The sequence below is a fragment of the Paramormyrops kingsleyae genome, chromosome 9 (assembly GCF_048594095.1).
Source record: "Paramormyrops kingsleyae isolate MSU_618 chromosome 9, PKINGS_0.4, whole genome shotgun sequence".
NCBI lineage: Eukaryota > Metazoa > Chordata > Actinopteri > Osteoglossiformes > Mormyridae > Paramormyrops > Paramormyrops kingsleyae.
This window is the reverse complement of record NC_132805.1, coordinates 1,156,990-1,176,097: the sequence shown is the minus strand read 5'-3', so window position 1 is coordinate 1,176,097 and position 19,108 is coordinate 1,156,990. Positions and strand designations below refer to the sequence as shown.

General features: G+C 41.6%; 1 protein-coding gene across 7 annotated transcripts; it reads left to right on the top strand.

Annotated features, from left to right (window-relative positions):
- The first annotated feature begins 2,616 nt into the window (after positions 1 to 2,616).
- LOC111850440 (transcription factor Sp4-like) lies at positions 2,617 to 18,637 on the top strand. 7 transcript variants are annotated; one of them, XM_023824341.2, is made up of 7 exons: positions 10,066 to 10,658; positions 10,994 to 11,079; positions 11,558 to 11,947; positions 12,173 to 13,082; positions 15,421 to 15,640; positions 16,073 to 16,272; positions 16,363 to 18,637. In XM_023824341.2, the coding sequence occupies exons 1-7, from the start codon at positions 10,652 to 10,654 to the stop codon at positions 16,605 to 16,607; spliced, it is 2,058 nt and encodes a 685-aa protein (XP_023680109.1). In that variant the 5' UTR covers positions 10,066 to 10,651; the 3' UTR covers positions 16,608 to 18,637. The 7 variants fall into 7 exon arrangements, with proteins under 7 accessions (XP_023680103.1, XP_023680107.1, XP_023680109.1 ...); XM_023824340.2 differs by having other exon boundaries at positions 11,558 to 11,995; XM_023824335.2 differs by lacking the exon at positions 10,066 to 10,658 and adding an exon at positions 2,617 to 2,648 and having other exon boundaries at positions 11,558 to 13,082.
- Positions 18,638 to 19,108: the final 471 nt, after the last annotated feature.

Genomic DNA, 19,108 nt, shown 5'->3' with positions numbered 1-19,108 from the left:
CTTTAAAGAAATTATATATATGTGTATATATGTATGTGTGTGATGTGTTATATATATATATATATATATATATATATATATATAGATAAATAAAATGATAATAACTTTCATTGTTAGCCTGTGTAATTACTGGAAATTGTCATTATGCATTGTACCACGGTTTGTATTTCTGTAGTGCTACAGGCTCAGAATAACCATGTATGTGTAGACAGTTTTGTAGTTTTTGTCATTATACAGTTATAAACAAAGAGAGAATTTTAATCTTTCATTCAGAAAGCACATCTGCATTTTTTTTTCCCAGAGGAAAATTACTTTGTCTTTGACCTTGCCTTTCAGAGAATATTTACCACCACCAAACAACAAACCTTTCTTTTTGCTTGAAATCGTGTATGTGTTCATCTCCCTAAATTCACCATGTTTCCTCTCCTGTTTTCAGAGATTTGTTTTCCGTTGGTTGGGTTCAGATAAATATTAATGTAAACCTAGATGGATTACTTATATATAATATTAAATGTATTAATTTATTGTAATCAATATTAGAATACACTGCCATAATGTAAGAACAAAATACTAAAGAGCGATAAGAAATTGCCCTTACAATACTTTGACAAACACTGGCACACAAAGCAGTCTCTTTAATAAACATAATTTAGTAATTGTGTTATAGATCTCACGTTTCATTCTGGAGTTTTATTTCGGTTTTTTATGCATTATCTCTTTTTAAGATAAGTTTTTATATAGGAAAAAATACTCTGTAACACTAAGCTAACACTTAAAGAAACACCATTTTTTGATGGTCAATTAAATATAATAATTGACTTATGTAAAATGGAAGCCTTTGTACTATGTTCTTTGTTACAGAAAACCACATGCTCAGCGGGGTAGCCAGTACAGAACTGGCTCTATTCAGCAGTGAATTTGTACGAAAATGCTCCCATTTGAACCTGACCCGACACGCTGCTGGGAGCGCTGGCATACGGCGGTTGGACGGTCACCTGGAGAAACACGCCGTGGAATGTTTACCGCACTTCGTCACTGACATTCCATGACATTATGATGTATGGCGAAAGATTATTTAATTTAGACAATTCAGAGCTCTCCATTATCATTTTACGGTTACTTGATGCGATACAGGCAAAAGATTTATTTCTAAACTTACTTAAGGTAATACTTTGAATATAACAAATTTTGTCCTTTGTAGTTCGGCTATATTTTCTTCATAACTTTAGGTAGAGCAGTGAATAACCGGAAATACGTCATGATCATGTTTTAAAATCAACATGTTAAATTCTTTGAAATGAAGCTGTACTGGCGTAAAAAAATACATTATTCATAGTCCAGTATACGTCATTGAATATTTTCAATTTAAAACTTCATATTGAGCAGTACTGAACAATATTAAAATGTGCAAGATTATACTGAATATAAAAAGATACCGTGCTATGAAAACACAAGATCCGAGATTGTTTTATCAATGTAGGGATTCGGACTAAAACGTATTAGAGCCCTGTAGGTGTTTATAAATCGGTAGACGGATCTCTAGTGTCCAGCAATCTACATGCATAATTCTGCACATAACCATGAGATGTACGTATTAAGACCTCTACACGTCTCGTCGACACTTGCAATCTCCCACAGCACTGAGCTATAGACCGCAGAGATATAAATCACTGTCTGTGAGCAGAATGTCTCGATGAACGCCAGTACTCCACGGCTGATGCTTTTACTAAATCACAACAGTACTTACAAGCATCACATGCTCTGTCCCAAATCTCACAAAAGAGACTCGAGTATGATTATTAAGTTACTGTAGACTGTTAATTGCTGACTTCACTTAATAAACTATTACACAAATCCAGACTGTTTGCACACCAGTGTGATCAGAATGCAGTTTCATATAATCTAATGGCAACATAACTCACAGAAAGTCCAGAAATTTTTCATTAATGCGACAGACGCGATGTCAATAACTTGTTATATTTCAGTGCTATATAATAAATTACTTTATTCATTAACGGACATGCATCCAAATATATTTACTGCATTCCTTTCACTTACATTTGTTAACAAATTTCAGGTCAACATTGATTGTCTTGCACAAATATCTTATTGATATGCTTGCAGGTATATAATCAGTTACACGTCTATGGTGATTACAAACGGTAGCTGATCGGGGTGCTTACAGCGACCTCTTAAGGAGCACAGCTGAAATGCAGCTGGATATAGGCATGGCTCTTACTGGGAGGTTTGAACATTAACACAGCCAAAGCCAGACTGCTATTCAATGCCGTTTTACAGTCATGTCTGGAATACTGTGAATTCTAGCGTGTAAAAAGTCCATAGGAACACCACTGTATGTGAAATGACAGTCATTTCTATTTATTTGCCGTTTTCCTTTTGAATTTACGCACTTAAAAAAGATCTAAATAACAACAAACATTAATTTGTTTTCCCCTTAATTAGCTGCACTTAACTGGTGTATGTGAACGCGGTGCTAATTTAAAAAACAGTGAATAAAAATACTTCGTGGGTTTGTTGTTACATTATAATGTAAAATAAGCTAAAGAGTATATATCTATGGTCTTCATCAATGCCGTGTCTCATTCGTCATGCTGTTCCCTCCAGTTCCCAAGCGTCCAAACGCACAGGTGAGAAAAACGGAAAAATCGGCCGCAGACATACTGAGAGAGCTTTAATGGTAAACTAGGAATGCTGTTTTATTTTATTTTATTTGATTAACTTTAAAAGTTCTTCCATGGCATTAACCTTGGAGTGTTTAAAAGCCAGATTAAGCTAAGCATACTTACCTACAGCAGGACTATTGGACTAGAGGCCTTACACGAAACCTACATTCGGATAACTTGAGAGTGCGTTTTTAGACCTTTTGTAGACAACGTCATGTAGAGGTGAACAAACAATTCATGAGATATGACGTAACAAATATAATTAAGCATATGTTATACCTATCTATGTTCAACAACATTTCGGTACAAAGTTAAGGTTGCCGGCCAAGGGTTCGTTTGGGGACGTCCAGATGATTGTTGGAAACTGCTTCTTCCGTAGTAAACGACGGTTTGCCCTCTTCAGGTTGTCGGTGATGTTTTTTTATTAAAATTCGTGAGAAACTCTTGAAATTACCTATGCGATGCATATATTTAAATATTTTTTTGTGATTAAACATACAAAGATAAAATATGTGTACGAAGGACATTTATTGATTTGACAAGTAACAAGCATTCACGTCTGCACACTACGGGCAATGCTTTGGACTCGAAGAGGAAACTGCGGGCCCTTTGAATCTCATACCACAAACTGAACATTAATGTGTTTTTATCTAAATATGACATTTAGGGCATAAAAAATATATAAACAAACGCAAGAAATATGATCAAAGTATGTACTATGTACAACCACTACTGTGGTTTTAACGGTAACTTGATTACAAAATTAATTCATTTTGAATTAATTGTTATGAGATCCTGAGTAAAGAAGTTTATTATAATTTTTATATTTTTTGGAATTGAGCACATATCTGCGTAATACCACCAGAGGGCAGTGTTGCAGCACCTTTATCCACCACATATCGATCTTATTTTTAATTTAGGCATATAAAATGCCTTTCTTACTTCCCAAGACAAACTCCTACTAACTAACTAACTTCCCAGGGGGCCCCTAAGGGGGCCATTCAAGCTATTTTTTTGGAGCTGACAGAGAAACAAGAGAGAATTAAAAGCGATGGAACATCAATAATATGCTAAGCAAAGTGCAAGCGTTTAAATGGCGTTTAAAGTTAAATTTAGGCGACGCCAATACAATATGACGCACTTCTGTTGTAGGATTTAATGAAAACTTGTAAAGCTTAAGAAATAAAGCAGAAACAGTTCTAATATCCCCGGAATACTGAGTTGTTTTTTGCACCTCTGTGCGATTTATAGAAACATTTTATTATAGACTGTAATAGTATCGGTGCCCGGAGCCGTTCGGCAGTTCAGTGGGTACAGCCTCCTCCTAACCCCACCAGGAATGGGGGCTCGAATCCTGCTCCTACCTTGGTCCCCAATCGCGCCCGCGCTTTTTGTGTGTAGACTGTTCCTACTTCTGTCCTGCGCGTTACCGCCAGTAATCCAAAACATGCGGGCGAATTTTGGGCCGCGCCTATGTGTCTGTGTAGAATAGCATACGGTAAGCTATAGAAAATGAGGCGATGCATTACTAATAATGAGGGCTGAAGTGCAGTTTCCCTTCATTACCTGTGAGTAAAAATATGAGTATAAAATATAAACAGAATTAAACATTCCAACAAGGCTGTAATTATAATATATATTGGGGAGACACGTCCCCCTAATATTCAGATGTGCTCAAAGTACCCCCCCCCCCCAATATATATTAGAATATGTATTACCCAAACGTATTGACACTGTTCAAAGTACCCTGCATAGGCACAAGAGCTTTTAAACCCATCTCTTCATTTTCTAAATAAGGTTCATACCTTAACCCCAGGTGCAAAGATATCACGTATTACCTATCTGCCTTCTCCCTTACCATCCTCTACTTCTGCTAGGCTGCAGAAAACCAAGTATTTTTCTTTAGGTGTCAGACAAACATTGATTTCCTTACATTGATCCAGGGTTATTGTTCTTCTTCAAATAAAGAAAACTTTTGTGGTGTATTGAAAAAGGAGTATATAAACAAACTATATATATATAAATACACAGTTACTGATAGTTTTGCAGGCTGATGTTTATAGCAGTGTGTCTGTTTGAATACGTACACACACACTCACAGAGGGTTCGTTTTATTACGTCCTGCTGGGTCGAACCCGGCAGGCCCCCCTGTTGCCTCCAGAGCCACTTCAGACAATGAGGAGAGAAGCCTTTCGTCACGTCACTGTTGTATGACCTGTTATCTTTGAACTTGTGTCCTTCCTGTCAGCTTCTACTAACTAACTTCCCAGGGGGCCCTAAGGGGGCCATTCAAGCTATTTTTTTGGAGCTGAGAGAGAAACGAGAGGGAATTAAAAGCGATGGAACATCAATAATATGCTAATCAAAGTGCAAGTTGCCAGTGGTAGAACTTACTAATCAGGGTGGGAGTAGGAGTGCTATTGGTAAAATTCACTGATTGGGGATTGGGGACCAGGCAGCCAAATTTACAATATATTGTTATAGATTATAATATCTTAACCAAAACTGTGATATAAATGGTTTGGAGTGGACATCTGTGTTGTGTGTTTTATTATTAAAATACAGTTGAGATTAGTTGGTCGGCCCCCACAGTGTGGGGCCCAGGGTTCTCTCAATTAAAAGGTGTTTTCATCCAGAAACTGCACATAACTGGATATTATTTTTTATTGCTCCACTCCCTGTAAACTGTAGAAACTGCAGTGCATGAAATTCCCAGGAGGGTGGCCAATGCTGGCATCAACTATCACGCCATGCTTAAATTGACTTTCCGCGTGCGTCTGACAATGCTTAGCTGTAAGTCAGCCTCCTGACCCTGTTTGTGCGCTGTATTTGTGTTCAGTTGCCACCACATGATTCACCGTTTTGTAGGCGAGGCTGTTTACGCTGAAGGGCAGGTGTACCAAGTACATTGGCTACTGGGTGTATGTACAGCCATGGAAGAAATTAAGAGACCATAGCACAATTTTTCTTTCACGCATTTCTCAATTTATGTGTGTCTGTCTGTGAATAATATTTATATATATACACTCATATATAGATATATATGTATATATATATATACTTTTTTTGCAAACTGCAGCCTGGGTCTTCCCTGTTTCTCATTAATGGCTTCTTCCTTGCTTTATGGGACTTCATGCAAACTCTCCTAGCAGTGCACTTCACACCTGCACTTAATGTTTCCCATTCCTGTTGAAGGTCACGATGTCATTCTACGATTCATGCGGAACTGTTGGATAAGCTGACGATCATCTCTAGCATTAGACAGTTGCTTCTGCCCTCTACCTGGCTGGTTTTTGGTCACTGCCAGCGTCTCCTGCTTCGCCTTGGTCTTGTGCACTGCGTCTTAGAAAGCAGCCTGCCTTGCAGTGTGGCCTTCTGCCAGCAGAACCAGGATCGAACCAGGAATTAAAAATGCAGAATTGTTTGAAAATATAGAGTGGTATTATATTTTTTTCCACAGAGGTGTGCATGTCATATCTGAAGCTTTTTTTGTATCTTTTTCTCCAAACCAAGGACAAGACAGCCATATGGCAATCTAAAAGATTATGGAGGTCTAAATCCTATACAGTGACTTTTGTCAAGCAGTTTTTATTTTCACTGCACTTCTCAGCATTCCATTAAAGGTTGCAAAGCCATTTCTATTCATAGCCCATGTTTTCCGTTTAATGCTGGATCCAGGCCAGGACTGCAGGTTTTCCTATGATCTTGCGTTGGTGGCGTGATGGCTCTGCAGGAAGTGCCGTCGCTGCACGCCTCCATGATGTACGATGGATGTTAGGGTGGAAGTGAAACGTACCACAAAACCACCCATGTGGCACATTAGCCTATAAGCATGAGGACTTCCCTACGTTTCTAAGAAGTTTTAGAAGGACATAAAGACAGAACGCTTGTCAGTTTCTAATGCAGCATGTTCAGGTTGTATTAATAATTGGAAATATATCATATTAATTAATAGGTATGTTTTGTAAAGAACTGGGGTTATTAGGTGAATTAAAAATAGCTCATTTATGAAATTGTTTATATGTAACTGATCTCAAAATTGTACTAAATTGAAAAGAAGATTAAAATAAAATAGAGTTGCTATAATCTTACCACTAAATTGAAAATTGGTAAAATGTGGGGAAAATTTAACAATGAAAAATCATAATGGAAGAGGGTGATTTAGGAGAGCATGTCAAGGAGGTCTATGGTCACGCTGGATATCCACTGGAAACTCTGATTCAAAACCTGTAGTCAGAGTTCAGACTAAAATGGCATGGAGCAACGGTGCGTATTTTACCGGTGTGGTATGGTGGCTAAGTGTGTAGCCAGTGCTGCCTGGATTTGGGTTTAAATCCCATTCCTGCAGGTGTGCAGAGAGTTCGCGTGGTTTTCGTCCCACAGGTCAAAGACATGCAGGCAGGATAACTGTTATCTCTAAATTGTTCATGGTGTGTAGGTATGTGTACGGCAATGGACTGGAGTCCTGGGCAGGCTGTTTCCCCGCCTTGTGCTGCTTGGGTTAGGCACTACCCCCCCTCCCCCCAGCCAGGCTAAGAGGCTGGAAGATGGATGGATGGCTTAGCTACAATAAAAACTCTACCACTATATTTAAATATAAGGCACAAATCTTGATAGTGGCACCATGCTGAGCACTGCTGCCTCACAGCAGTGGGACTGGGATTCAAGTCTCTGCCCCAGTTCCATGTGTGTGGAGTTTGCATGTTCTCCCAGTGTCTCAGTGGGGTTTCCTCCTCAATCTCGAAATATGGTTATGTGTATTTTTCAAGTTGCCAAATCGCCCAATGCTGTGAGTAGAGTGTGTTTGTGAGTGTGTGTGTGCGTGTGTGTGTGTGTGAGTGTGTGTGTGTGTGTGTGCGTGTGTGTGTTTGTGTGTGTGTGTGAGTATGCACCCTACTAGAGGTTGACATGCCATCCTGCCTTGTGCCTGTAATTTTCAGACGGGCTCCACACCCTGACAATCCTGCAGAGGTCAAGTGAGTGCAGAAAAAGGATGGATGGAAGGATGGATGGATGGAAGGATGGATGGGTACAAATTTTCACATTGCTGGATATAGTATAGTACTTGGCGACTGAGTGTGTAACTCTCTGGGTTACACCTCTGTCACTGGAAGGTCACCACTTTGAATCCTGTAGCTGTCAGAGTGATCATATCACTCTTGGGTCCTTCAGCAAGGTCCTTAACGCTGAGAACTGCTTCAGACAAGCCGAATGCATGGTTTCACTTGGACCCTTGTGTCTGTCTCATATGTACTTGCAAAAAGACAAATAAAGTATCATTATTATTATTTTTAGGAAATGTTTGGTATAATATGTTAATTAAATTCTTCTATCCATGAAACTACCATCTGCCAGAAATGTCTCTTTAGGATAGATAGATAGATAATATTATTAATGTACTTGACACAGTTCACAGTGAAATCTAGAAGGTAAAGTTAGTTTTTTTTAGAATGGAACATCCGTTTGTCCTCATATGCTCCAATCTAGAATAATCCACCACTTCCTGTTTAATAATTACGAAATATTGTGTTCAGAAGGATATTTAGGAATATCTGATATGTATTGCAATTCAAATATTAGGTTAAATGACATTCCCTGGACTCAAGTCAATGAACTTCAAGTATTCTATTTCCATTGGAAATTGACTGCACTAGCTGCAACAAATATCTAAAGATACATTTTGTCTGTGGTGCTCAAACATGGACAGTTTAGGGTAATCAAGTAAACCACATGTCATGCACGAAATGGATTGAAAATGCCTGAAGTGAAACCCAAAGAAAGCATGTAGACTCTCCTTGTGATAGAGATGAAATCAAATCTAACATTGAAAAATGCAAACTACATGATTTTCTATTATTGGCATTATATCTTAGTACAGGGTATGAAGAAAATGTCCAAATACAACTGTATTTTAGTGATATAATGAAAACAGGAACCTTTTATTCATTGGCTCTAACAAATTCAGGAGGGGGGGCGGCATGGTGGCGCCGTGGTTAGCCTGCTGCTTCACACATTTGGGACCGGGGTCCAAGTCTCCACCAAGGTTGCAGATGTGTGCATTTGGCATGTTCTCCCAATGTCATTCTGGGGTTTCCTCTGGTTCTCAGTCCAAGAACATGCTAAGGCTAATTGGAGTTACCAAATTGCCCATAGGTGTGCATGTGTGAGTGAATGGTGTGTGAGTGAATGGTGTGTGTGTGAATGGTGTGTGAGAGAATGGTGTGTGAGTGAATGGTGTGTGTGTGAATGGTGTGTGAGAGAATGGTGTGTGAGTGAATGGTGTGTGTATGAATGGTGTGTGAGTGAATGGTGTGTGAGTGAATGGTGTGTGTGTGAATGGTGTGTGAGAGAATGGTGTGTGAGTGAATGGTGTGTGTATGAATGGTGTGTGAGTGTATGGTGTGTGAGTGAATGGTGTGTGAGTGAATGGTGTGTGTGTGAATGGTGTGTGAGTGTATGGTGTGTGAGTGAATGGTGTGTGTGTGTGAATGGTGTGTGTGTGTGAATGGTGTGTGAGTGTGAATGGTGTGTGTGTGAATGGTGTGTGAGAGAATGGTGTGTGTGTGAATGGTGTGTGTTTGAATGGTGTGTGAGTGAATGGTTTGTGTGTGTGTGTGTGAGTGAATGGTGTCTGTGTGCCCTATGATGGGTTGGTTGTCCAGGCCTTGTGCCCATAGACTTCAGACCCTCAGTGACCCTGAATAGGACAAGCGGTGACAGAAAATAGATTTATGGATATTAAAAATAAATTAATAAACTCCTTAACGTCTACTAACTTAGCAGTTTTAAAGTCATACATACAAACTCGGATTTCATCCCATAATTTCCCTTAGTAATGTAACTGAGCTGTTATTATTCCACAAAAGTATGGGGAAAATTGTTCTTAAATATTCTTTATTCCTAAAAGTTGTAGGATGAACCTTTCGTTTAACTGTAGATTATAGTCTGACCGCATACCTTGCATTTGACAAATAAACAAGGTACTAAAGGTCATGTATAATCTTTCAGTTATCATAACAGTTGATGTGCAAATAATTACAGCCAGAAGGTTTTTTTTCCGCGCTAAAGTACCGCGCGGCGATAAGGCTGAACTTAAAACGAAAAAGAGACACCGCCCCCTGCTCCCTTCCTTCGCATTTGCCCAGCCCTCGGGACATTAGAAATACCGCCCTTTCTTTACTTCTCAACCTAACTTGACTGCCAATCTCCGCCCACTCTTTGCGTTGCATCACGGGAACAGCAGTCCTTTGTAGTCCGTGCTCATCCAGAATTCGAAACCTCACCAAATACAACTCCCATATCAACGTTCGCAGATAAAACGCCCTTTTATCCAATCTGAATATGGGGGAGGGACGTCCGACTGACACAACTGTAGGGGCTTTTCTGTTTTCATACAGATTACTTTAAATTCAGTGACATCTATGTGTACGCGGAGGTGTGTGTTGTCCATGCCGTTAATTGTACGGATGAGACAGTAACCGTAGAAATTATACGTGTAAAGTCGACATTTTATTATTTTCTTTTCTTATAGCAGGCCTTTCAGTGGGTGTCGATGCGTAAACGAGCCTGCGATGCTGTCGTAGCTGGGTCAGCACGCGAAGGCAGTGGCTGACTGAAATGACATTCGCTCGTGCAGTACGCTCGCGTGCGAGGATTAGCCGCGAGTAACTGGACCGTGCAGGAGGCGCGCGCCGGCGGGGATGCGACGGGGTCGCGCAGAGTTTTCGGCAGCATCACTCCGGGGTTTGACTGCGCCGTGTTTGGTACCGCCCTTCCTGACAGGAGGGACCTTCGGCAGAAAGAGGAATCTGATTATAGCGGCCGAAGGAGCTACGCCACAGCCCGACAGCAGCCATTCGTGGAAAAATAGGCCGTCCTTCTCCTGGCTTCAGCCAGCCTCTGTTTCCATATCGTCCGGCCTTTTTTTCTTGAACAACTCCTCTCCGTTTTTTTCTCATTAATGCGGGATGAGTGGTACGTTAGCGATCTAGCTACCCTCCTCCCATCCGTCTCCACCCCTCCATCTTTCTGCATACCCACAATTTACTATTGTCATATATAACCGTGCTTGAGTTTATTTCTTTAGATGCACTTGTTGGTTTTTGCGGGGCTCAAAAGACACACCACCTTTCGGTGCGCTAGCTTGGCACTTGGTATAATCTTAGGCTATTTTTGCTCAGCTGGCTGGTCTTTAAGCGATAATTCCAGGACTAATATTGATTTCTGGCTAAGTTTTCAATTTTTTCCCTTTTATGACTTTGACAGATGTTGTAACTATTACTGTAGATGAAACATTATTTCTTTTCCAGATCAAAAGAAGGAAACGATGGCGACAGAGGGAGGGAAAGCATCTGGTGGTGATTATGGTAATAAAGGCAAAACTTCTGGATCACAGGTAGTTAACGCGGAGTACCAGAGATTGCACTTCTTTCACCCATGCAGCTGAAACACTTCCTGCTTTTATGTTACGAACGATAATGTTAGCACGATTGTGGCCAGAATGAAGAAATAAAGCATTAATGGCTGGAGTTTCTTTTATTAACACTAGAAACCTGTTACAGATAAGAGCGAGTCATACCCAAAGTCCATGTGTTATATTGCATATAGAATAACTGCTGCCATATCCTCAATAAACGTCACCGATTACTTTTAACAGCGTTCTCTATGCAAGTTATCTAGAGCACTGAGACTTATTCTGATAAATATATGAATATTAATCCAGGTCGAGTCTTATACGTGACATACCTTTCATCATACCATGACCCAGTTATTTAAAGTGAAGCCTGTCATTCTCGCACAGAAATTTAATTCACGCCCACTCCTGAACCTGTAAGCCCGCCCACATTTGTTTTCTGTTTCTCTTGCCTTGATAGGACGCGCAGCCGTCTCCCTTAGCGCTGCTTGCTGCCACATGCAGCAAAATAGGCGGCGTGCCCGGTGACGGCCAGGCAGCGAGCCAGCAGCAGATAATCATCGACCCGAGCCAGGGACTTGTGCAGTTTCAGAACCAGCCTCAGCCACTTGAGTTGGTCACCTCTCCGATTGCGGGGAATGGGTGGCAGATAGTCGCGGCGGCACCTAAAGATAATAGTGCCCAGTCTGGACTGACAGGTGCGACCGTCACCGATAACAGCAATGACGGCGCCTCGACCCGGAAGGCTAAACCAGTCGGACCGAATAATGCGACCATCGGACAGCAGCAGCAACTGCAGGTCATCCAGGTGCAAAACGTGTCCAATCCTTCAGGAAGCATCCAGTATCAGGTGATTCCGCAGATTCAGACTGTAGATGGCCAGATGCAGATAAATCCGGTGAGTGCCGCTGCCCTCAGCGTGCAGTCGGATCAGATTCAGCTCATTCCCGGTGCAAGTAACCAGGCAATAATTGCCACGACGAACCGGGCAGGTTCAACTAACATTGTTTCTCAGAATGTGCAAAACCAGATGATCCCTTTACAAATTCGGCCGGGCGTCTCTTTCCCTCTTCAGCTTCAGACAATCCCGGGTGCCCAAGCTCAACTGATGACCACGTTGCCGATTAACATCGGTGGGGTTACCCTGGCTTTGCCGGTTATCAACAACGTGGCCACAGGAGGAGGGCCGGTCCAACTAGTCCAGCCTGCCGACACTGGGATGTCTAACGGGAGCCAGCTGGTTTCCATACCTATATCTACATCTGGTTCCACAGTAGTGGAATCCCCCACCACATCCAGTTCTGCTGCAGGCTTATCCAGAGGTGATTCCCTGGCTGGGACCTTGACCGAAGGAGGGCAGCTAAACTTGACACCGTCCGCTACGGATAGCGCTGCAGAGTCGCAGGATGTGCAGGCATCTGAGTGTGAAACCTCAAGCTTCAATCAAGTCCAGACAAATGGGCTGCCTCCTTTACCGGACCAGACAGGCCAGATACAGCAGGTACAGATTGTGGGACAGCCCGTCCTGCAGCAGATCCAGATCCACCAGCCCCTCCAGGGGCTTCAGCAGCAGGCGATACAGTTGCAGCCAGGGCAGACCATACAGGCACTGCAGCAGCAGCCCTTGCAGAACGTCCAGCTGCAGGCTGTGCAGAGTCCGGCACAGGTGTTCATCCGGGCGCCGACCCTGACTGCCTCGGGGCAAATAAGCTGGCAGACGGTGCAGGTACAGAACCTGCAGGGCCTGCACAATATTCAGATGCAGAATGCCAGCGTGCCACAGCAGCTGACCCTGGCCCCAGTGACGACCAACACGGGTGGTACGGCGTTTGCCCAGATTGCGCCACTCACCCTTGGCGGGGCGCCCATCACCTTAAACACCGCGCAGCTTACCTCTGTGCCAAACATCCCCTTGAACATCGCTAATCTTGGAGCTGCTGGAGTGCAAGTTCAGGGAGTCCCGGTAACGATTACGGGCATGCCTGGTAAGTTTATCGTTTATGTCCGCTCCGCGTGCTCTTTGTAATTGATATTTAAATATAATATAATGCAAAGTCATTCATAGTGAAAGTAAAGTTTTATTCACCACAGACTACACTGTCAGAACTGTCAGAAATTTGGTTTACTTTTACCTGAGTTATTTGAAGATGCAGTATTTATAGGTAGGATGCATAATTTCATGCATGTCTTTTGACATAGTAACTTATTATTTAATGTACATGCAGTTTATATGTTTCTGTTATGGTGCAAGTTATTTATACCAGTCTTAGGAAGGCCTTTGGGAGCATGACATGCTCGAGCCTCAGAAAGTTGTCAGGGTTTCCAGGTTCTTCTTGTGCTGAATCCTGCAGAATGCATTTGTTTTCCTTACGCTACCACTGCTGCTGTTCACTGAGTAATGAATGGCATCACGTTGAATTATTAGGTCTTTAATGCTGTACACATCCGGACCATGAAGGCCGTCTCAACGCTTGTCATGCCAGTCAGGAATTATGACTTTTTTTTCAGTCTAAAAATGGAAAAATGAAACATCTTTATCTCTGAATGTTCAGCTCTGGAAAAAATTAACAGCAGCAACACGTTTAGTAAAATATACATTTTATTTGTAAATTCCAACCTGGTTTTTCTCTGTTTCTTCTTCCGGCTTCTAGGGGCCTGTTATTAATTACACTAGCAGTGCACTTCACGCCACTTAATGTTTCCCATTCTTTTTGAAGGTCACTTGAGGTCATCCTCCGATTATGAGGCAACTGTCAGATAGGTTGACATCTCTGGCATTAGATAGTTGCTTCTGCCCTCTACCTGGCTGGTTTTTGGTCATTTCCTGTGTCTCCTGTTTTATATTGTTCACATGTACCGCGGTCTAAGTAATTCGGAGCCTGGAAGCAGCCTCCGGCCTTCTGCCAGCAGGACCAGGATTAAACCAGGATTGAACAATGCAGATTCCTAAAAAATATGGAGTGGTCTCTTAATTTTCTCCAGAGCTGTATTTTCAGCCAATATTAACCCCATGTTCTCATGATTTACCAGTTAGAATGCAGTAGACACCAGACAGTATTGTGCTTAGGCTTTGGCATTCAAAGGAATTGATGTTTGAATAATCTTCAGTTTTGATATTGTTCTTGTATAAGTGTATCTTAACCGTTTCAGCATCTCTCTTAAATTAATCCCAATATTTGCAGCAACCGTCCAATACACAATTGACTCGACTACTAGCACCTCATATGGATAATCAGTGGCTCACTGACTTTTTACACTAATTACATTAATTAAATAAATGAGCTTCAGATAAAATTTATTGAATACATTGAATGGCTGAGGTGCCCCTGGGGAGGGAATTGGGAACTGAAACAATATCAGTAACATTTTTTGTATTTTTTGTTCTAATATATATTATAATATATATATATATATATATATACTAACCCTGACCCAGATAAACAGCTTTAAACATTTCCTTGTTTTAATAAAATGCAAACCCTTCAACCTGTGAGGAAGTGCCCAGCTTTCAGAGTTAGTGTGATGCTGCTTTCGCAGCCACGCCTTCAGCTGTTTGGTGGTTGTGGTTAGGTGCTATTAGGAGGTGCGATATTGCACAAACATGCAACAAAGAGTGCTTTTAAAGCTTCTGTTTGTTACAGAAGTGCTGAACTTCAAAACACACCACCTTAAGAAATGCAGAAAAAAAGGAAATTCAAAAATTAAAGAACATAAAAAATAAACGCAGGTCATTACTGAAAAAAAAAAAAAATTATAAAACACAAAATGCAATTGTTTTTAATGCAATTGTGTTTCCTTAATGTGTTGTGTTTTGGGGACAGGTGACTTTTCCAAGTGCAAGTGCTCCAGTGTGGGGGGTGGGGGGCAGTATACAATGGGGTAATTAAGGTTTTTAGCTGATTTTCAGCTAATGATTTAAATCATTTGTGGCTGCCACCCATAAAAGTCATATTAAACCAATTTTGCCAACATGTCAAGTGCTGGATAGCTTTTTTGTTTAGGGAGGCTTCATATTTTAAATGGAGCCTCAATTAATCTTGTAAATCGTATTATATACTGTATATTGAAATAGATGGTTAGTTTTAAGTGGTTTTGGTATCATGTTTGAAGTGACAATTTGGACAGCTTGCATGGCAAATGGACACACGACACTTTTGTGTTCTCATGCACAAATGGCGGCAATGTGTAGATACAAACTGAAAATGACATAGCTTTCATGTGTAGGAGACTACTGTGGTATCATTTTCCTCTTCGTGGCTGGGAGATGTTGTAGTTGTGGAACTTTAAGATGCAACAGGTGATTTTTAGCCTTTTGCGTTCCAGGTCAACAGCAAGGTCAGGATGGTGTGAAAGTGCAGCCTACCCCAGTGACTGTCACCATGGGAAACCTTACTAATGCAGCCTTGAGCGGAGTCAGTCCCGACCAGATAGCCCAAGTGCAGCTGCAACAGAACCAGGGCATCTCGGATCAGGAGGGCCAGCCCAGCAAGAGGCTCCGACGGGTCGCTTGCTCGTGCCCGAACTGCCGGGATGGAGAGGGGAGGCAAGTGCAACCCAGCTTCACCTTAGCTTCACCTTAGCTTCACCTTAGTTTACCTTAGCTTCTGAAACATCTGTAGGGTTTCTGTGGCAGGAAGGCTAAGTTACAGACAAGGCAATTTAACACTGAATCTGTCTTTTCTAACAAATGGGCTCTATCTTCAATTTCAGTCCTCCGAAATTATTTATAGCTACGTGTTTGGGTTTACAGTATGATCTTGATTATGTTATTCTAAGTGGTGGATTGAATATGGTTTAGCATTAACCTATTTACCCTAGTAAACCTGCCTTCACAACACCAATCTCTGTGCTGAGACACTAGCTTATAAGTGCAGGAATATGCGCAAAATGTGGCTCCTCTCAGTGGTTAGAAGCCGTGGGGAACCCTGCTGGAATGTCAGTGTTGGGGTTCACGCACCACGGTGTCCCCCGTCAGGAACAGCAGCGAGCCGGGCAAGAAGAAACAGCACGTGTGTCACATCGAGGGTTGTGGGAAGGTCTACGGCAAGACGTCACACTTGCGGGCGCACCTGCGCTGGCACACGGGCGAGCGGCCCTTCGTCTGCAACTGGATCTTCTGCGGGAAGAGGTTCACCAGGAGCGATGAGCTCCAGCGACACCGGCGGACACACACGGGTACGAGAGGCGGACACACGAGTTTCCCTGTGACCAGTAGCTCCTGGTAAATTGAATGCTAACACTGTCGTCTTCTGGTCTTGCTCGCAGGTGAGAAAAGGTTTGAATGTCCAGAATGTTCCAAGAGGTTCATGAGGAGCGATCACCTGTCTAAGCACATCAAGACGCACCAGAACAAGAAAGGGAGTGCAGCACTGGCCATCGTCACCACCGAGGACATGGAGGAGACCGTCAGTGAGGTGCTCGGGTCACCGGCGATGGTGGCCTCCGTGTCCCTCTCCCAGGATTCCGACCCCGCCACGCCGAACACTGCCAATAACGTGGAGGATTTTTAGCCACCTCTACTAACCCAGAAGCGGGGCCTGCTTCACCATTTTGCACGTAGTTGTCACGAGCCTTTCAGGATTTGGACGGAAGGAAAAAGACACCAATGCACATTAGAGAAAATAAATTATAAGACTTAAAAGTATGAAAATAATAACAATAGCAAAAACAGAGATGTTTATATGATGCGCTGGATAAGCACAAAGAGGATGGTTGAGTGTACAGCTGAGAAAAGTCATTTTGTAGGTAAATGGAATCTTTTTCTATGCACCGAATGTATTTCTGCATTTCACTACAAATGTTAAAACATGAGATATATTATGTAGGGGTCATATTATGGGATGGATCTCGCCATTAATCAGGTAAAATGCTACAGGTGCAGAGTGAGCAGAGTTGTTTGATCGATACGGGACAGTTGAAGGCCTGGACAGGTGCTAAACATAGTTTGTGGGTAAATGGGGTTTTGTCCATAGTTTTGGGGCCTGAGGCAAAACTCTGGCCAACCCTCCGCAAGTTCTAGAAATGACTGCATTGTGACACTTCCAGGGGGGGTGCCCTCCGGACGCACATATACCACCTGAATCGTCTCCCTAGGGCCGGCCCTGCGGGCAACGACACGGGTGTAAAGTGCGTCTGGCCTCTCTGTTTTCACGCGGTCTTTCAGGAACCTTATCTTAGTGTTCAGAAAGTGTACATAACAATGAATCTTGGAGAATTATGGTTTTACGGTAAAGCTATGATTTTCCTGATGGCACTTCAGCTAGTATGATACATTTACGATGGGAATCGAAAAAAATCTTACTAAAACTCTTCGGGCGAGAGTTGAGGAGAACTTGTTTCATTTTATAGAAAGTAAAAATTTTGAGTTTTAAATTCATTAAAAGCACACATTACCTTGTTAGATGTGTGGAGAGACAGGCTTCTCACAAATACTGTTGTTTTCCATATCATTGTACTACTTGATGCATTTTGTGGGTGATATAAAGACAATCTTGAAACCATGTTTACATTAGTAGATATTATGTTCTTTTGTTATATGAAAACAAGCATTGCTCTGTTGAGCCGAATAAAAGGTGTGTGCGACGTATATAACATATCTGGGCACTTCCATATACAAACGTATATGTAATTATTTACGTCTGTTGTGACCTTTTTGAGGACGTCATATGTACTACAATGCCTTAATATATACCGCATACAGATATCAATCGTGCCCCCTTACGTGTGGGAGGGAGCTTTTCATAGCTAATTATACACCTGCGAAGTAGCTGCTGTACTCTCTAAGCCATGGTAATCAGCGTCCGAATCGACAGAAGCTGCAGTTACATCTGAGGGAATAGGTGTGCAATAACGTACTGTATGTCGAACGTAACCTTTTGTATGTCCTCCCTGTCATTCCTTTTAATTCCCATTGCAATATGGATGCCACTTGTCCTGCTTGGTTGCAGACCACTCAGCCACTTCCATATTGCGATAAATCTCTCCTGCATTGATCTTGACCGTCAGGTTTTCTTTCAGTCTTGTTCATAATTGGGACGCAGTAGATGACTGTATGTTGCTAATTTATTGTTTACGATTAACCTTTTTTAATCTGCGCGTTTGCCTTGACATTTTAGTGTATGATACACGGAATTTACGAGACTGCAGCATGTTTAATTTCTTATTGTAATTTATCGGTTTTAAATCTCGTGGTACTTTTGTACGTGTGGCCACAGCATCCCAATTTATCAGGCTTTTTCTTACACATGTTTGAACTTTAATAATAATTGAAACCAAAATAATTCAAATGGCTTTGGTAACATTTTGTGTGACAGTTAATATTTTCTAGTGACATCTCATTTGTAAATCTTTTTCTAAAAACAAACAAAAAAAAACTTTTCTTTCTCTCCATGATGTTTAATATGTATTTTTTGCTAAAAAGCCTCAAAGGCTTCAATTTATTGACGTTTTTAAAACAATAAATTTGTACAAAAGTGTTTTGTGAATGAAAAAATAAAAAAAAGTTGCCTGCATCACTTGCAAGTGACTAAATTAATAAGTACTGGATTGTTTTGTGTTCTCTTTTGTTTGGTGATACATTTTAATTGTAGTGTAAACCCACAATTCCATTCCTCCATTTTCCAGTGAATTCTCCTGGTTATTGTTGCTGGGTCGTGATGGGGGGGGGGGGGGGGGGGGGGAGGCTTAACCCAGAATCATATATAAAAACTGTCAATCATTGTTCCCTTATGTAGAGAAACATTTATAAAAACATAAGGCATAATTTTTGGGAGGGATTATATTTTTTTGTACACTTAGGACAACATTTAGGACATTTTGATTTGTACTTGTTTACAGTTTAAAAGCCCTCTTTTTAAAGACTTTTCTCACAAGCGAACCCCTGCTGAAATGCCATTTTAAGTACCGAACGAATTTCACTGGGCGCTGAAACTGCACGGTACTGTGAGTGGTGAATAATGGTATTATTGTTTGTATCTTTTACTGCAACTTAAACTAACACTATAAAAGAGAT

Excerpts from the sequence above, each read along its gene's own strand:
- LOC111850440 (XM_023824334.2), top strand. Across the intron at positions 11,080-11,557 it reads GCAAAACTTCTGGATCACAG|GACGCGCAGCCGTCTCCCTT; the intron begins GTAGTTAACGCG and ends TTGCCTTGATAG. Across the intron at positions 15,641-16,072 it reads TGCCGGGATGGAGAGGGGAG|GAACAGCAGCGAGCCGGGCA; the intron begins GCAAGTGCAACC and ends GTCCCCCGTCAG.